General features: G+C 37.7%; 1 protein-coding gene across 1 annotated transcript in view; it reads left to right on the top strand.

Moving 5' to 3' along the window:
- The window catches only part of LOC126175618 (DNA-directed RNA polymerase III subunit RPC8), a 55,475-nt gene extending 36,038 nt beyond the window's left edge, over positions 1-19,437 (top strand). Inside the window, exons 4-5 of the mRNA XM_049922501.1 lie at positions 1,050-1,177; positions 18,129-19,437. Coding sequence (XP_049778458.1) covers positions 1,050-1,177; positions 18,129-18,182 — 182 coding nt within the window. The 3' untranslated portion in view covers positions 18,183-19,437. The remainder of the gene's footprint in view (positions 1-1,049; positions 1,178-18,128) is intronic.
- Positions 19,438-20,122: the final 685 nt, after the last annotated feature.

Consider the following 20,122-nt stretch of genomic DNA (forward strand, 5'->3'; position numbering starts at 1 on the left):
TTCACATAGATCATTGGTAGGGGTCTTGAAATCCTAACTTGGCCGCCTGTGTACTTATATGCCATAATGGGATTTGTTGTTGACAGTACTAACTCACTTTTAGAAAACGGCAACATTCACTAAGTGAACACTAGATAGAAGAACAGTTTGCATCTAGATAACATTTTCTGAAGCGTTGTACAAGGAGGTGTGCACCATTCAGCAGGTTTCATTGTTAATAGGCTGCCAATAACCTGAAAAAATTGAAGGATAAACTACAAGTCTTCAAATGTAAGTTGAAAGGTTTCATTGTTTCACACTCCTTCTGTACTATATAGGAGTTCCTAAAGTAGTTGAGAAACTTTCTCTGTAGTGTGTATTCTATCTCAATTCTTTGTGTGTGTGTGTGTGTGTGTGTGTGTGTGTGTGTGTGTGTGTGTTCTTAATTCCTTAGGTCTGTTATTTATAAACTAGTTAACAGCTCCTGCATTTCTTGGGTATTTATCTTTCCAGTTTTCTATTAGAAATGTGTGTTTTTAATGTAATATCCTGAACAGTTTCTGTATGCGGGGCATATGTCTATGACAACGTCTCTTCATAGCTCTATTGATGGCGATTGTTTCCGCTTACAGCTGTTTGCTTTTCACAGTTGAAAGCTGTGAAAAGTGCTGCCAGGCGTCAGGGAGTTCCTTAAATTGACTCGACTGTAGGAGTGTTGTAGTACTAAAGAATAAATGTATTAAAATTTCATGCTTGATGCATCATTTTTTCATGCATCTCAATGTTTATGACGTCCTATCTGCTGAATTGTGTGTGGTACCATGATATAATGTTTGTAGGTGCATTTAGCTGCATATGTGGACATTGTCTGCAAAATTTATTGCAAATAGAGTTAGTACACAGAAGAAATAAATTTAAATGGTCTTACACGTTATGGTAGTTTTTCACGCATCTCATTATTTATGACTTCACACACACACACACACACACACACACACACACACACACCAATAACAAAAAGCTTCTTCAATGTTTTTTAGTGTTGTTTAACAAAATGTTGTTTTTAATAGGAGAGACAATAAGATTTCGTGTTACTGCTGAGAGCTTTGTGGAAACATCACCTGTTGGTCCTGAGAATCCAGATGTAAAAGATGCAGTCGATACTACAGAAGAGCCAAAAGTTCCATACAAACTGACGGTAAGTTAACTTGTATTAACTTACGTGATAGTTCCTATAGTACCTGAGAACTCAGGCTAGTACAATATCTTTTTGTTAACTATAATGCGCATTTACTGTAGTCTCAATTACTGTTGTCATTCATGAATACACTACTATGCCACTGAACTAATCTGTAGAAATAATGCAAATAGTAGCACAGTGAATTGTATTTGGAAATAGAAATGTGGTTATGATATCATTCATACGTCCTGGATACTAAATAGAACTAAACAAAAATATAAGAATTTATTCTGGTGACTAATTTTTAAAATATTGATGTTATTAACATATGAAGAGGGACAACAGTTTTGTTCTAGAGATACCTGGTTTCCAAGCCAACACAAGTTATATGACAGGGCTTTTTTGTCACAAGTTAATATTCTGTTTTTCCTGTTACATTTTCATATTCTTTAATGGTCTAGTAACAGTGCAGTTGCTTTAGGACAAAGGTGAGCAATGGATGGCCTTCTGGCTGCATCTGACCCTCGATTAGTTTCAGTCTGGACTGCAGAAGAAATTCCATGTGAAAATAAAATGATTGTACTCTCAAACATACATCTTGTGAGGCATAATTTGTTGGCATGGAATCTCAGGAAAGAGGTGCCATTCATAATGGTGTGTTACTCCATAAACTTTAACGTCACAGATGCTATAGTTTTGACTTGACTAGAAGTGCTGCTGTCATGTCACATGATGAGGAGGTCCACGAGCTTAAGTAAGTATGTGAATCAGGCCCATGGTTCCCCAAATGTTGCCCATGCCTTCTTTCTTTTCAGTTACGAAACACAATGAAGTGACCTGTTTTTGATTTATATTCTATAATATATCTAATACAAGTATTTGTTATCATAGTTTTGCAGTTAGGATAGTAAAGAAAAACAGAATGAAACTAACACAGTAAATATTTGTGTGTATTTTGTTGTAAAGGATGCCATTTGTTAAGGTACATTACCTGTAAGTGTGAGCTGGAAATGTAATATGTGTGGATTCAAAACCATGCCCTATTCTGATTTGGTTTTAAAAGATTGATTCCTTCAGCAAAGTCTCGCCTGGTTCAATCCTCATCCTCTTCATTGTCCAAATGAGCTCAAGTTTGGCATAGAATTTTCCTAGTACTGAAAGATTTATCCATTTCATACACTCATTAGACTGACTACTTGGTCCTGAATTGCTCTGTATGGTGTACAAGGACTGCCTTTTACATTTTAGAAAAATAATGAAAGAGAACATTTTTTACACAAATTGTTTTATTGTTTCTCTGAATCTAACTTCTAAAAGTTACATAGTTTTTCATGCCTTCAAACAAATTTGAGAAACATTTTTTCCCCATTTGAACACTGGTACCTTAAAAACGTGGTTTTGGAAGCATTCAACCCTCTGCCATGTACTTCACAATAGTTTGCAGAGTATGGATGTAGGTGTAGAACAGCTTCTCGAGGTGAGAAAATCACTGTCTACACATTTTTTTCATAAGAGAACAAAAATAATTAATTATGTATTAAGCACAGTAAATATGAACAATGAGACACTAATTTTAAGTTTTTCTCCATCAAATAAACAATTGTGTGAGTGCTATGTGAGAGCTTGCATTATAACGTTGAAGAATGATGCGACATTTTATGTTCACTGTCCTAGTTTCATCAGTGACTTGTGACAAACAAGTTGTTGTTTACCATTCATTTCTAACAGTTTTTAATCCTCTAAAGCAGTCCAGTATAACCAAAGAAACATATGAATATTTTCTTAGAAGTGCTTTGTGGGTGAAACGTTTTTGTTAATTTCTGTACTTGGCACATCCAAACAACTGATTGCTGCTTACTTTCCATCCTGTAGGAATATATCTAAATTTTATCTCTTGCTTCAGTGTTACTTTTCCTCAGTGGACTTTTTACAGAATTTCCTTACACTGGTGGACATAAGCCTCTTTTTAAGCTTCAGTCAAATAGAGTGGAATCTGTTGCAAACAGATACTTTTTACAGCTAAATGTTCAAGCAAACTCAAATGTGCTGCAGTCTTCAGTATGCCTATATATGGCTCTGTCTTGCAGTAAAGCACCTTGCCAATCCTCTTTAGTCACGTCCGGCACACAGCATCAATGTTTTTTGGAATGCAACTGATTTTGGTCAGCCTTTGGAAAATTCACTGCTGACAGAACCGTGACCACAAAGAAATTCTGTAAACCAATAATGTAAACAATGTTTTCTAAAGGAGAGGGATTACCAAAAGTTGAGCAAAGTGATTCGAGGCATTGTTGTTAAGTTAGGCCATTACAAATATCATAAAAAATAATCCAACAAAAAACTTAACATGAAATGGTTTCTTAAAAAACCCTTTGAGAAATAAAAACTTACGTAGCCACTTTGAGCTGCACTTATTTTAAGAATAAGAAATGGAAAATTTTAAAACCACAGTAATGCCTCATCTCAGTAGCACCTTCTAGTGATCATTTGTAAACACTTAAATGGTCACCCTCGTACCATGAATTATTATGGTATTGTGTAGGTTGGGAAGACAGTAGCTCTAGTTAGTGCTTGCTCTCCCTCCCTCTCTTATCCCTCCCTCCCTCCCTTATCCCTCCTCCCTTTCCCTCATGCCCCCCTTTCACACGAACATACCCACATTTTTATTATTTTCAAATAATAAAAAAAAGGCTTCTTAAGATTTAAGAGGTGAAAAAAATAGTTATTGGTAAGCTTCACAACTATGTTAAGAAAATGCTCCTAAAAAAGAGGAGATGTGGGAGATGGTATGTCATCAAGTGATCTAAATGCCATGGTATTGTTATTTTAAATTTTGTGGTAGTGTAAGTATTTGATGTCGTGAAAGATAAATATTGTTATAGTCTGCATATTTTTGTTAGTTCATAAGCTGTTATTCCCCGATGAACCTAGGACTGTGCTGAGGTGGGTTCATTTGCATGCCTCGACAATACAGATAGCATTGCTGTAGGTGCATCTGCAATGGAGTAGTATATATGGAGAGGCCAGCAGCCTTTGGAGTAGTTACAGGGACAAGAGCCTTGATGACACTATCCAACATGGCCTTACTGTACTGGTACTGTGAATAGCTGAAAGCAAAGAGAAACTACAGCATTTATTCTTTTCCCATGGGCACATGCAGGTCTACTGTGTGGCTTAATGATGATAGCGTCATCTTGGGTAAAATATTCGAGGTAAAATAGTCCCCTATTTGGATCTCTGGGCAGGGACTACTCAGCAGGATGTCATCATCAGAAAAAAGAAAACTGGCATTTGATAGGTCAGATCGTGGAATGCTAGAGAATTTAAAAAGGGAAATAGATTGGTTGAAGTTATAGTGGAAATCAGGTCCAACCTTAGTGCCCAAAGGCAGTAGCCTATATATACAGGATTATTACAAATGATTGAAGCGATTTCACAGCTCTACAATAACTTTATTATTTGAGATATTTTCAAAATGCTTTGCACACACATACAAAAACTCAAAAAGTTTTTTTAGGCATTCACAAATGTTTGATATGTGCCCCTTTAGTGATTCGGCAGACATCAAGCTGATAATCAAGTTCCTCCCACACTCGGCGCAGCATGTCCCCATCAATGAGTTCAAAAGCATCGTTGATGCGAGCTCGCAGTTCTGGCACGTTTCTTGGTAGAGGAGGTTTAAAAACTGAATCTTTCACATAACCCCACAGAAAGAAATCACATGGGGTTAAGTTGGGAGAGTGTGGAAGCCATGACATGAATTGCTGATCATGATCTCCACCGCGACCGATCCATCGGTTTTCCAATCTCCAGTTTAAGAAATGCCGAACATCATGATGGAAGTGCGGTGGAGCACCATCCTGTTGAAAGATGAAGTTGGCGCTGTAGGTCTCCAGTTGTGGCATGAGCCAATTTTCCGCGGGCTACGCGTGAATCTTGCCCGCACGCGTTCAACCGTTTCTTCGCTCACTGCAGGTCGACCCGTTGATTTCCCCTTACAGAGGCATCCAGAAGCTTTAAACTGCGCATACCATCGCCGAATGGAGTTAGCAGTTGGTGGATCTTTGTTGAACTTCGTCCTGGAGTGTCGTTGCACTGTTATGACTGACTGATGTGAGTGCATTTCAAGCACGACATACGCTTTCTCGGCTCCTGTCGCCATTTTGTCTCACTGCGCTCTCGAGCGCTCTGACAGCAGAAACCTGAAGTGCGGCTTCAGCCGAACAAAACTTTATGAGTTTTTCTACGTATCTGTAGTGTGTCGTGACCATATGTCAATGAATGGAGCTACAGTGAATTTATGAAATCGCTTCAATCATTTGTAATAGCCCCGTATATATATATCTGTGTGTGTGTGTGTGTGTGTGTGTGTGTGTGTGTGTGTGTCTGCGTGGTGTCATCTTCTCATTATTGTGCTGAGTAGCAATCTATCCTTTCAGTATTGTTATAAATGTGGATGAAAAATAAGTTTTCCAATTTTTCCATTGCTGCATATTTTAAATAGTATTCAGATTACTGACAAGACAGCTTAAACTCTATTTGCAATACATTTTTAACTGTATCTTAGCTGAGAAGGCTGTCTTTTTTGTGTTGTTGGGCACACACAGTTCTATAAAAATACTCTTGGAGGGGAGGGGGAAAAACCATAGAGCAGAAAGAACTATTAGTATGTCATTTAATAATACATAGTACTAGGAGTGTGAGAGGAGAAAGACATATTGAGTTCTGCAATAAATTTCAGTTACAGATACCAAATACATGCTTCAAAAATCACAAGAGGAATGGTATATTAGTACTCGGAATCGACATATAGACTTGGAAAGATTACAACTGGAGTATGTAATAGTCAGACACATAAGCTGTACCCAGGGGTAGATGTAGATTCACATAAAAATTCAGTAATGACAAGGAACAGACTGAGAGGATTGTGCAAAAGAATCAGTATGGAAAGAAGTGTTACACTGAAGTACTGAGGGATGATGATGTGCATTTGAAATACTTTATGACTATGATAGTGAATACCGCATTAGGTGTTCAACAGAAGAATAATGGACTTCTCTAAAAAGGACACTCACAGAAGTTGGATGGACAAATATAGATACAAAGAAAGTAGCTGTGAAGCTTCAGTGGATCAACAAAAGGAGAAAGTACAAAAATATTAAAGACAGACAGGAATACAGCAACGTAAGTCTCTTGTTGTTGTTGTGGTCTTCAGTCCTGAGACTGGTTTGACGCAGCTCTCCATGCTACCCTATCCTGTGCAAGTTTCTTCATCTCCCAGTACCTACTGCAACCTACATCCTTCTGAATCTGCTTAGTATATTCATCTCTTGGTCTCCCTCTACGATTTTTACCCTCCACACTGCACTCCAATGCTAAATTTGTGATCCCTTGATGCCTCAGAACATGACCTACCAACCGGCCCCTTCTTTTAGTCAAGTTGTGCCACAAACTCCTCTTCTCCCCAATTCTATTCAATACCTCCTCATTAGTTATGTGATCTACCCATCTAATCTTCAGCATTCTTCTGTAGCACCACATTTTGAAAGCTTCTATTCTCTTGCTGTCCTAACTATTTATCGTCCATGTTTCACTTCCATACATGGCTACACTCCATACAAATACTTTCAGATACGACTTCCTGACACTTAAATCTATACTCGATGTCAACAAATTTCTCTTCTTCAGAAACGCTTTCCTTGCCGTTGCCAGTCTACATTTTATATCTTCTCTACTTCGACCATCATCAGTTATTTTGCTCCCCAAATAGCAAAACTCATTTACTACTTTAAGTGTCTCATTTCCTAATCTAATTCCCTCAGCATCGCCCGACTTAATTCGACTACATTCCATTATCCTTGTTTTACTTTTGTTGATGTTCATCTTATATCCTCCTTTCAAGACACTGCCCATTCCGTTCAACTGCTCTTCCAAGTCCTTTGCTGTCTCTGACAGAATTACAATGTCATCGGCGAACCTCAGAGTTTTTTTTTCTTCTCCCTGGATTTTAATATCTACTCCAAATTTTTCTTTTGTTTCCCTTACTGCTTGCTCAATATACAGATTGAATAACATCGGGGAAAGGCTACAACCCTGTCTCACTCCTTTCCCAACCACTGCTTCCCTTTCATGCCCCTCGAAACTTATAAATGCCATCTGGTTTCTGTACAAATTGTAAATAGCCTTTCGCTCCCTGTATTTTACCCTTGTCACCTTTAGAATTTGAAAGAGAGTATTCCAGTCAACATTGTCAAAAGCTTTCTCTAAGTCTACAAATGCTAGAAACATAGGTTTGCCTTTCCTTAATCTTTCTTCTAAGATAAGTCGTAAGGTCAGTATTGCCTCAAGTGTTCCAATATTTCTACGGAATCCAAACTGATCTTCCCCGAAGTCGTCTTCTACCAGTTTTTCCATTCGTCTGTAAAGAATTCGTGTTAGTATTTTGCGGCTGTGACTTATTAAACTGATAGTTCGGTAATTTTCACATCTGTCAACACCTGCTTTCTTTGGGATTGGAATTATTATATTCTTCTTGAAGTCTGAGGGTATTTCGCCTGTCTCATACATTTTGCTCACCAGATGGTAGAGTTTTGTCAGGACTGGCTCTCCCTAGGCCGTCAGTAGTTCTAATGGAATGTTGTCTACTCCTGGTGCCTTCTTTCGACTTAGGTCTTTTATTGCTCTGTCAAACTCTTCACGCAGTATCGTATCTCCCATTTCATCTTCATCTACATTCTCTTCCATTTCCATAATATTGTCCTCAAGTACATCGCTCTTGTATAGACCCTCTACATACTCCTTCCACCTTTCTGCTTTCCCTTCTTTGCTTAGAACTGGGTTTCCATCTCAGCTCTTGATATGCATACAAGTGGTTCTCTTTTCTCCAAAGGTCTCTTTAATTTTCCTGTAGGCAGTATCTATCTTACCCCTAGTGAGATAAGCCTCTACATTCTTACATTTGTCCTCTAGCCATCCCTGCTTAGCAGTTTTGCACTTCCTGTCAATCTCATTTTTGAGACGTTTGTATTCCTTTTTGCCGTCTTCATTTACTGCATTTTTATATTTTCTCCTTTCATCAGTTAAATTCAATATTTCTTCTGTTATCCAAAGAGTTCTACTAGCCCTCGTCTTTTTACCTACTTGATCCTCTGCTGCCTTCACTACTTCATCCCTCAGAGCTACCCATTCTTCTTCTACTTTACGTCTTTCCCCCATTGCTGTCAATTGTTCCCTTATGCTCTCCCTGAAACTCTGTACAACCTCTGGTTCTTTCAGTTTATCCAGGTCCCATCTCCTTAAATTCCCACCTTTGTGCAGTTTCTTCAGTTTTAATCTACAGTTCATAACCAATAGATTGTGGTCAGAGTCCACATCTGCCCCTGGAAATGTCTTACAATTTAAAACCTGGTTCCTAAATCTCTGTCTTACCATTATATAATCTATCTGAAACCTGTCAGTATCTTCAGGCTTCTTCCATGTATACAACCTTCTTTTATGATTCTTGAACCAAGTGTTAGCTATGATTAAGTTATGCTCTGTGCAGAATTCTACCAGGCGGCTTCCTCTTTCATTTCTTAGCCCCAATCCATATTCACCTACTATGTTTCCTTCTCTCCCTTTTCCTACTTTCGAATTCCAGTCACCCATGACTATTAAATTTTCGTCCCCCTTCACTTCCTGACTAATTTCTTTTATCTCATGATACATTTCATCAATTTCTTCATCATCTGCAGAGCTAGTTGGCATATAAACTTGTACTACTGTAGTAGGCGTGGGCTTCGTATCTGTCTTTGCCACAATAATGCGTTCACTGTGCTGTTTGTAGTAGCTTACCCGCATTCCTATTTTCCTATTCATTATTAAATCTACTCCTGCATTACCCCTATTTGATTTTGTGTTTATAACCCTGTAGTCAGCTGACCAGAAGTCTTGTTCCTCCTGCCACCAGACTTCACTAATTCCCACTATATCTAACTTTAACCTATCCATTTCCCTTTTTAAATTTTCTAACCTACCTGCCCAATTAAGGGATCTGACATTCCACGCTCCGATCCGTAGAACGCCAGTTTTCTTTCTCCTGATAACGACGTCCTCCTGAGTAGTCCCCGCCCGGACATCCGAATGGGGGACTATTTTACCTCCGGAATATTTTACCCAAGAGGACGCCATCATCATTTAACCATACAGTAAAGCTGCATGCCCTCGGGAAAAATTACGGCTGTAGTTTCCCCTTGCTTTCAGTCGTTCGCAGTACCAACACAGCAAGGCCGTTTTGTTTATTGTTACAGGGCCAGATCAGTCAATCATGCAGACTGTTGCCCCCTGCAACTACTGAAAAGGCTGCTGCCCCTCTTCAGGAACCACATGTTTGTCTGGCCTCTCAACAGATACCCTTCCGTTGTGGTTGTACCTACGGTACGGCTATCTGTATCACTGAGGCACGCAAGGGTCCCCACCAACGACAAGGTCCATGGTTCAGGGGGGGGGGGGGGGGTGTAAGTCTCTTAGAAATGAAATAAATAGGAAATATAAGGAAGCTGAAGTGACACAGTTGCAGGGAAAATATGAGGAAATCAAAAACAAATAGTAGTCAAAATGACGGATTCAGCATTTAGAAAAATCACAATTACCTTCAGTGAAATTAAAAGCAAAGGTGTCAAAATTAAGAGTGTGAGGGATATTCCACTGTTAAATGTAGAGGAAAGAGATGCGTGGAGAAATTACTAGAAAGCCTCTAGGAGGAGGAGGAGGAATTGTCTGATCAAGTGATCAAAGAAGAATTGAAAGTTGAAATTTAAGATATAAGGGATCCAGTGTTAAGAGTTTAACAGAGCTTTGAAGACATGGGATCAAATAAGGTGGAAAACATTTATCACAGTCCTTCAGAATTTCTAAAGTCATGGGGAGAAGAGGCAACCAAATTTCTCTGCTTGGATTGAAACGGGTTTGAAACGGATGCAGTCTGTGATCACTACTTTTCAATCTATAAATCAAAGACACAATGACAGAAATAATAAAAAGGTTCAGGAGTGGGATTAAAGTTCAAGGTGAATGGATATGAATGACAAAATTCACTGATGACACATCTATCTTCAAAGATAGTGAAGACAAATTACGGGACATGCTGAATGGAATGAACAGTCTAATGACTACAGATTATGTGTTGAGGGTACACTGGAGAAAGATAAAAGTAATGAGGAACAGCAGAAATAAGAACACTGAAAGACTTAAAATCAAAATTGATAACCAAGCAGCAGATGAAGTGAAGCAATTCTGCTACCTTAAAAGCAAAATAACACATAATGAACAAGGCAATGACAACTTGAAAAGCAATCTAGTTCAGGCAAAGAGGGCATTCTTGCCCAAAAGAGTCCAGTATAAAATTTTGAGCTTAACTTGAAAAAGAAATGTCTGGGAATGTACATTTGGAGCACTACATTGAATAGATGTGAATGACTGATTGTGAGAAAATTGGGGAAAAAAAGAGAAAGAAGCATTGGAGAAATGGTGCTAAAGAAGGGTGTTTTGTAAGTTATGTGGACTGATAAATAAGAAATGTGAAGGTTCTCCACAGAATTGTTGAGCAAAGGAACATATGGAGAACACTGACGAGAAGGATAAACAGGGTGATAGGATGTTTGTTAAGACATCAGGGAACAACTTCCATAGTTCTAGAGGAAGTTAGAGTGCATAACAACAGTAGGGGAAGACTGAATTGGAATATATCCAACAAATGAATGACAATGTTGGGTATAAGTGCTACTCCAATATGAAGAGCTTGACACAAGGACAGGCTATCATTGTGAGGCCGCATCAAACACTTCAGAAAACTGATGACCACAAAAAAAGTATCAGATTCTTGAGTCAATATGATCAGTTTGCATTGCTTATTACGAGCCAGCAAGCCCTCAGTGTTGCCATTTAGCAGTTGGTCCATCTCTGTTTCTCTTGTAATACATGCCTTTCTTAAAGGTGGGCAGACATTAAGGGTAGTTAGAACGGGAAAAAAATTCACATTTTCGGATTTTTGTGTCATTATAAAATTTGCAATTTTCTGAATAAAATGATATGTATTCACTTATAAACTCTCATGGGAAGTATTTTGTTTTATTTTTTTTTTTTTAATATAATCTACACTGGTGAAAATATTAAAATTTTTATTTACGTTACTTCAAGATCTAATAAAATCGGTCATTTTTATATATAGAAGGCTGTGGATTGCTGTGTTATAAAGCTTAAATTACATGTTTTTATTGGTAGCAGTGTCAAAAACAGTATTGTATCGTTTCATAGTATAAACACTCATTGTATGTTGTTGTTGTTAACGTTTTTCGGAGGAAAAGTGATGAATAGATTGGTAAATCTCTCAAAAAGTAAAGTATGACACCAAAATGAAGCATTTTTTAAGAAATGTGGGTTTGATGGTAATAGATTTTCGAATGAAGGGAAACATTATGCTCAAAATGTGGTGTGTGAAGTTACAGACAATGAAACACAGGCAAACTTGTCAGTATCTAGAGAAACACCCATTAGCGCTTTGAAGATTAAAATAAAACATTGTGATACACAGTTTTCTCAAAATGAAAGTGATGTAAATGTTAGGTTAGGTTATTTTCTGATAGACTTAAACGTCCTAACAAAGGTGTTAGGTGAATGTGCTGGGCCCAGGCTCCTTGCCGCTAACAAAGTGATTGCTTTTGGTCACATGTTTTGCAATAATGACTGTGCAAGTCAACGGTACCTCGTACGGAAAGAAAGAGCAGCTGATGCTACTGAGGACTCGGCTGCGAGCATTTCTGATGACTTCTTGCGCTCTTATTCGTAATGGCATTCAGACAGTCAAGGGTGCTGTCGATTTTTGCATATGAATGCAAAATACCCGCATTGTGCATTTCCACAAAGTGATTTTTACTCCAAAATGGTGATCATCCTACAAGTTGTATCATATGTGCAGCGCAGAACATAGCAGTTTCCATTAATTGTGCCAGTCGTAAATATACTCATTCATTTTGGAATTCTGATAAGTGTAAAGATAATTATTTTGAAGTAAATGTTAGTTAGTTTTATGGCTTGAAAGCTATTGGCAAAGGACACAATGCAGCAGAAACAATGTGTGCCATGATGAATATGCCATGCCCACCGTGTAAAATCAATAAGTATGCAGGATTTATTGGAACTGCTGTGGAATCTGTTGCATGTGAGTCAATGAAGGGTGCTGCAAACAAAGCTTTTGAAGTAAATGATGGTATGACTGACATACCAGTAGCATTTGATGGCACTTGGCAGAAGCACGGCTACAGTTCTAAGAGTACTGTTGCTATGGTGACCAGTGTGGATACTGGAAAGGTAACAGATTTTCAGATTTTAACCAAACATTGTCATAAGTGCAAATCATGGAATGAAGAAGGGCATATCTGTGACAGAAATTATGAAGGAACAAGTGGTGGTAAGGAGACCTCTGCAGCTATTGAAATTTTTAGTCAATCTGTGAACGAAAGAGGAGTGTATTATCCCCTAAGTTCTTAGGTGATGGAGACTCAAAAGCATATAACAGTGTAGTAGTCACTCAGCCTTATGGTGAGAAGATTATCACAAAACTGGAATGTGTTGGTCATGTCCGAAAGAGGATGGGCACCAGGTTGAGGAAGTTGAAACGAAGTTTGAGAGACAAGAAACTTTCTGATGGTAAAACCATAAGAGGCAGGCTGACAGACAAAATGATTGATGAAATACAGCAATATTATGGGGTGGCCATTAGAAATAATACTGAGGATTTATTGAAAATAAAGCAGGTAGTATGTGCTACATTCTTCCACAGATTGTCAACTGAAGAAAAACCAGTACACTACCTTTGCTCTCCTGGATGTGAATGATGGTGCAATTATCGCAATGCCCAGTACTCATACACTTCATACAGCCATAAACATTCAATCCCAACAGCAGTCATCGATATCATAAAACCTGAATGAGATTTTCACTCTGCAGTGGAGTGTACGCTCATATGAAACTTTCTGGCAGATTAAAACTGTGTGCCGGACCGAGACTCGAACTCGGGACCTTTGCCTTTCGCGGGCATGTGCTCTACCATCTGAGCTTCCCAAGCTTGGGGAGATTTTCACTCTGCAGCAGAGTGTGCACTGATATGAAACTTCCTGGCAGATTAATTTGCCGGACCGAGACTCCAACTCGGGACCTTTGCCTTTCGTGGGCAAGTGCTCTACCATCTGAGCTCCCCAAGCTCCATCTGCGCGTGTACCCTCTGCACAAAACAGGTTGATAAGGCAGCCTAATACTGCCGCAACCGAACAGGCCTCTTGCACAGGGCAGCCTGTATATCGGAGTCTGGAAAATTATTTCTTGCTGCTGAAATGTACATTACCTTTCAAAGCAGGTCGATACAGCAGACTGTTTCTATTCCCACACAATATGCCTGTTGTGCAGGTCAGCTTAAGCCACACACACATGTAATATTCAAACAATGGAAAATCCAGGATGGAATGTAACAATATTAGAGAAGGAAAGTTGCTACTCACCATATAGCAGTGAAGCTGAGTCGCAGATAGGACACACACATACAAACGCAATTCACACACACACACACACACACACACACACACACACACACACACACACACACACACACGACTGCAATCTCAGGCAACTGAAACTCAGCATCTCCGCTCTGCAGTGAGTAGCAACTTTCCTTCTCTAATACCGTATTTACTCGAATCTAAGCCGCACTCGAATCTAAGCCGCACCTGAAAAATGAGACTCGAAATAAAGGAAAAAAAATATTTCCCGAATCTAAGCCGCACCTGAAATTTGAGACTCGAAATTCGAGGGGAGAGAAAAGTTTTAGGCCGCACCTCCAAATCGAAACAAAGTTGGTCCATTGTAATACGAGACACAATTTAGGTCGAATGAAAGACGATACAGCTACAGTAGTTTGGTTCGAGTCGTAAGCTTAGCAGTTAAGCTTTACCAGGTAGCCATTGCTATGCGTCAGGCGCTCCGTCCGTATTTATACGGGTACCCGTCCTTTTTCACGTGCTTCGTCTGGTTTGAATCGATTGCTTATTTTGCTTTGATCTGATAAGTGCCGTTTTCTTTGTTGTAGGTGTTTACGTCACTCTAAGCTGAAAATGCATTACTGTACTGTGTAATGCATTGTTTGTCGCATTCTGATAGTGCGTGTGTACGGCCTGTCGCCGCTCGCAGCATGACTTACCGCCGCTTGTTTTTTTTTTTTTAAAAAAAAAAAAATGTTCTGAACGAGAGATAGGCGCAAATTTTTCTCCATTTGAAAATCTTTGCGGCCGCTTCTTTCGTACATCAAATTCTGCACAGAAACTAGTCATCTTACATTTAAAATCTAGTCAGTTGCCGTGCTTCATTTCTGACTATATCACTATTAGGCATAAGAATAACACGAATATAAACATGACACGATACGTATATTCTTCCGGGTTTGCTGTTGTTTCACTCTAGTTTCGTAGTTTATTAGGCAGACAGGATTTAAATGAGAGCAGCAAACACGAAAGAATACATGGAAAAATGTTTATTTTCGTATTATTCTTATGGTGAAGAGAATACTGCATGCGATTCACATTTCATCAGGTTCCTATTAGCAACCATCTCTTCTCACGGGTAGGAAAAAACTCGGAACATTGAGTTGGCCATATTGACAAACATCCCTAACAGTCTTGCCAGTCGGATTTTCGTAGTACATTGAAATTCTGCTACATTCGAAGATGAACAATACGGAATTTGTATTTACTTCGTTGGACAATGTATGAAAATGCAATGGTCGAAACTCGGGGCGGAGAAATATTCGACGGCAGAAGTTAGTTGTGGCGGCACCTACCAACATTTTTCAGAACTTCTGCTTGCTTTGCACTCGATTCTAAGTCGCAGGCGGTTTTTTGGATTACAAAAACTGGAAAAAAAGTGCGGCTTAGATTCGAGTAAATACGGTATGTAATATATATTATATGTGAATTACCCTCAGATTAAAAGCATATCAGGTCCTATGGTGCAAATTAGGCCACTTGAGAGTGGTGCCCTGTCACCTGCTCTGACCCAGCCCTTGCTGCCCCTGCTCAGTGGTTCGCCCCGGTTCCTGTCCTTCCCACCTTTTTAATTCTTCTTACTTTTTACATCTATTGCTGGTTTACTGTCATGTCATTGTTGTTCTCTTTCTTGAGATTTTAACAACTTACCTGCATTGTTAGTTTTCTGGTAGCAATAGAGGGTGAGAAAACGCAAGTCTGATATAGAGGGCGGGTCTCCCATCACGTAAGGTGTCCCAGGGGCCTCCAGATGCTTGCTGGGTGCAGCAATGCACATTATCACTTCTACTTGCTAATATCTCTTGGTTTTATTAATTCTTGGCTACAGTAGAGTTCATCAGGATTTGTTTCTGTCCCCTTCCTCTCTGAGGACTCTTGCCGGCTTGATGCACAGACGGTGGAGAGACTGAAAACCTTTTAGTTTGGTCACTTTAACTCTGTCACCTCAATCCAGTCTGTTATCTTTGCTGTACCTATTATGGGCATACAGAAAGTATTTTTTCTATCAGAAATGGGTTACCTAAGATCAAGCTAAATCAAGGCATGTTATGTTACCTATTAGTCCAGTATTCCTTCATGCACAGTGACCGAATGTTTCCATTTCTTTGTCAGTGTCTCTTGTTTGTTCCTTCTCTCTTCCTCTTCAAAACACCATGTTTGCAATCTTTCTTGATTGCATCTCAGTCCTGTAAATTTAGTGACCGTAATTCCTCAAGTTTATTTCTTGTTTGCCTGTACCAGTTGGACCAAATAAGCTTGTATTTCAAGAATTTTTGAATCTCATAGATTAGTTTATAGTGCTCCATTCTTTCTGTGTGTTCCATGACTTTGATTATTTCCATCTGCATTGTAATTGTGACTTTAGGGATTTGTCTAGATATCTGCATTGAGTTTTAGATGTTGTATTCCCTCTTTTTCTTGGTCTTAAGACTTTTGTCATAATTTTGTTATGTTACTTCTAACTGCTCTTTTAATGTTTTGTGTTAGAGACTAAGATTATTTGAAGTGTAGAGTGCTTCTTGTTTGATCACTGCTCTGTGACAGAGTTACAATTCCAGGGAATGCATTTTTATTCTAAATGTTTGTAACTGAAATGTGGTTTCTGTTTCGCAAAGTCTTGAGTTAAGTGGCCTTCTCTTCATTACAGTTTTCAATAATCCATTGAACTGTGAGCACTCTGTTGTTGTTAATTTTGAGTTTTTTATACCAGTCATGAATTTTATCCTTTAGTTCTTTATTTTTTTAAATTTCAAACACATATCACATTCAGTAATTAAAACTTCTGTGAAAGCCTACACACATATCACATTGTATAATTTTCCTATACTTAGATGCTTTGTAATAGTTTTGTTAATAAATTTACTGAAAAAGGAACAGATTGTTCACTAATGGTAGTAAGGGTGGAGCAGTGAGCACTGTCTTCAAAAAAAATTAATTGAACACATCTTTTACCCTGTTGTCTGATCTGTAATCATGATATGTGTTTCCCAAATTTTAAATTACTCCTGAATCATTAAATAGGCTATTCATTTACTCCAATTAAAATTATTTGTTGTTTGATGTTTTTTATATGGTGATATAATGTTCACACATTGGCTGTATGTGTATGAGTGACACCATATGTTGTGGGTCACATAAAATGTGCTGTTACTGAGGTGTTTCCTGGAGAAATGATGGCAGCACCCATCAAAAAGTGAGATGGGAATGAAAGAACTATGTGAATAGCTTATATTAAGTAGCCAGTCAGAGAACAGACTGTTCTTTAGTGATTAATTTAATCTATTTTCTAAACTTGGAAGCAATTAAAAAATAAATAAATAAAAAAAAGTTTAAGTGTCAAGATTCCTTGCTTCGTGGTGCTCAAAAGATTTTTCCTTTCAGGAAAACATTTAATTGTCGGTGAATAAAGTCACAGCAAGTACCATCATGTAGAAGAATAATTCTACTATCTGTACCTGTTGAGAGTGTCACAACATTTCCCATGTTGTCAGTCAAATGTTTTGTCACTCAGTGACCGCTATTCACCTTTGTTTCATTGACCCAAACAGTGTCATCAAAATTAATTTCCTTCACTTCTTGTGGAAACCTGCATTGCCATGCATCTATGTCTGCCCTCACCATCAACATTTTATAGCCTGATGGTTAATATACAGTAAATGTGCCACGAAAAGATTCTACATTTGTTATACATCTCTGAACATTTCTCTTCCTATCTGTTGTATAAAAACAAGTTTAGTGCTTCACTGATTTTCTTTTAATTTTTATCCTTCCCAGTACGCACATACCTAGTTCAGCTATGTCGATGACTACTTACGAGACTTGCTAGACAGGTCTCTCATTTTTCATTTACCTCTCCAAGTTCTCCTGCATATTGCGTATAAATTGATGCACTTTTTCTTTAAGTGCAATTAATTTTGTGGCTTTCTTTATGTTGTCTTTGAATCCAAAGCCAGGATCCACCCATTTTAATTTGTATTGCAACAAGGAATGATGATTACACAAAAAAAAGGCTATAAATCAGAAAGTTATAAAACATGATGCAGTAACAGAACAGTCCTATTTTATACATCCTACTGCTCAACAACGCAACCAAATTGATTCTTTGTTGTGACACAATGGCAATGGTGGACAGTTGCCACATGACATCGAGAGCTCCGATTGGGTGATTTGTGTGGGCGGTTTTGTCTTGGCTGTGCTTAAAGTGGAAACTGAGTGAGAGCTCACTTGAAAACAATGCAATTTTATGAGCTGATATGTGTGTCTTTGTACCCACATCAGTGGTGAGGGTTTTTTTCCGTCTTGGTAGTTTTTATTATTATGATTTTGTTATATATTGTGCTCAGCTCATATTTACTTAGTTTTTGTTGATTCTGTTGATATTTATTGCCTTTATTCTCCAGGGTAGCATCAATGAACCAGGTCTTGGTCTTTTGTCTTGGTGGGCAAATTCGTAATGTACAGACACTTTGGAAGAAGATTGATGTATTTAACAGCCAGGAACTTGTACAACATGATGTCAACACAGGTAGTTAATGCAGTAATTGTATTTTTGGATTCATTTGTGTTCATGGTCTGTTGTAAGCAATAAATTTATTATTCAAGTATTCTTTAAATATCTTTATTATTCTTTAATAACAACATCACATAAAAATTAAAAACAAAGAAAATTACAATTACTTAATTGGCGCCTTGTCACATTTGCTATCATGCATTACCAGTAAGAAATTTACAATATTTACATGTTGTACTATGTGTGATAAAACAAATAAACTTACATTATATTTTGAAGGCATGTACTCTTTTATTGTTATTAGTTGCTGGCATTTCTACACAAAAATTAATACTGGTATTTGTCTCAGCCTGATTATATTTACCATTGTCCTGTAAACCTAAAATTAAGGAACCATGTGTAATCTCTTTCCAAGTTTCATTTGGTTAAAGGGCATGTTCTTGGTAACAGCATTGTACTGGTGGTATGTCAAGCTGTAATACTGGCTAACTAAAATTCATCAACCATTTCACACTGCAAGGAGATAAACAGGGAGGAGGGAGAAGAACAGTGTGATATCACTTTTTTTAATTTGTGTATATATTTACAATAACCAGAAGTTTAAATCTCAAACAGCACACAGCTTTTTTATGAAAATAGTTCTCATAAAATTCATGAAGTATACAACATTTCTTAGAATGGTATGATTTTGTGTGACATTATTGCAGTTACAGGTGCACATCACAGACTTGAAGTAAAAAGTTATAAGATTACTATTTACACTTTTCAGATGAGCACTTTTTACATATTTTTGTTTCCTCTTGTGGCCAAGAGACAGGTATCATACTGTCATTGAATTGGCCCTATATCATTTATTTCTGATTATTAGGGTAATGGAGAATTAAGGTGCATTATTAGGAAAGGGAAACTTTAAACTGAAAAAGTAGTATGCATTATAGAAACCAATGAAGTTTTAACATCATAAAATACTTTGTTCCTATTGCCAATATCAGCAAATAGGTTATCTGGAATAAGGATAAATTTAATTAGACTTTTGTGTTGAGCTCACATGCTGATCAGTTCTGATACCTGTACCTTATGCATCACTACAGGAGATATTTATGGATGTCAGTAGTATATTACTTTGTTGCAGAGTCTCCAGATTCATAAAAAATATTTCATTTAGAAACATTTATACATTAAGTATTAATAACTTATTCCATTGGTGTCAAAAAATGTAGCAAGACATCCACAACTATTATAATTTCAAAAGGCAAATAGAAAAAAAGGTTTGCATTGTGCAGCTCAATACATATGTACAGGACGAGGCATGAGTGAATCGATTTTATTTAGAACAGGAAATCTTAATGTTACTGTTGCTTGCAACTGCAAATAGTTAATTATTAGTTTATAAAGGGTCTGGTTCATGATCCATAAAAATGAGGATTTGTTAACTGTGGTAATTATTTGTGGAACTTTCACTTCTGGTTCTATTTGTCAGAAAATCTCTTGATAGAGTATTTTGTATTCACAGAATATTTTAATATTGCTAATGTGAACTTATGAGCACTATGGAGGAAAGTTGAGCAACTGTAAAGGACAACACAAACATGTTGCAACATCAGTCAAAATAAGAGCATTTTTATTACACCAATTTACAATTAACTTGTCAATTTTGTGGAATGCATTATTTAAATTACTGGCTCTTGTGATTCAAAGCTATTGCTTTAGAAATCTTGCTATGTTTTGGTGCAATTACAGTTCAAGACTAAGGTGAAATTCCATGTTTTCCTCTCTTTGTGTACAGGTTTCAATATTGAACCAGTGATATATTTTGTTTACTTTGGAAACTGTAGGAAAAATTAACCATTACCAGTTTCCTGTGAATTGTTGGCATGTTACTAG

This window comes from Schistocerca cancellata, chromosome 3 (assembly GCF_023864275.1).
Source record: "Schistocerca cancellata isolate TAMUIC-IGC-003103 chromosome 3, iqSchCanc2.1, whole genome shotgun sequence".
Classification (NCBI taxonomy): Eukaryota; Metazoa; Arthropoda; class Insecta; order Orthoptera; family Acrididae; genus Schistocerca; species Schistocerca cancellata.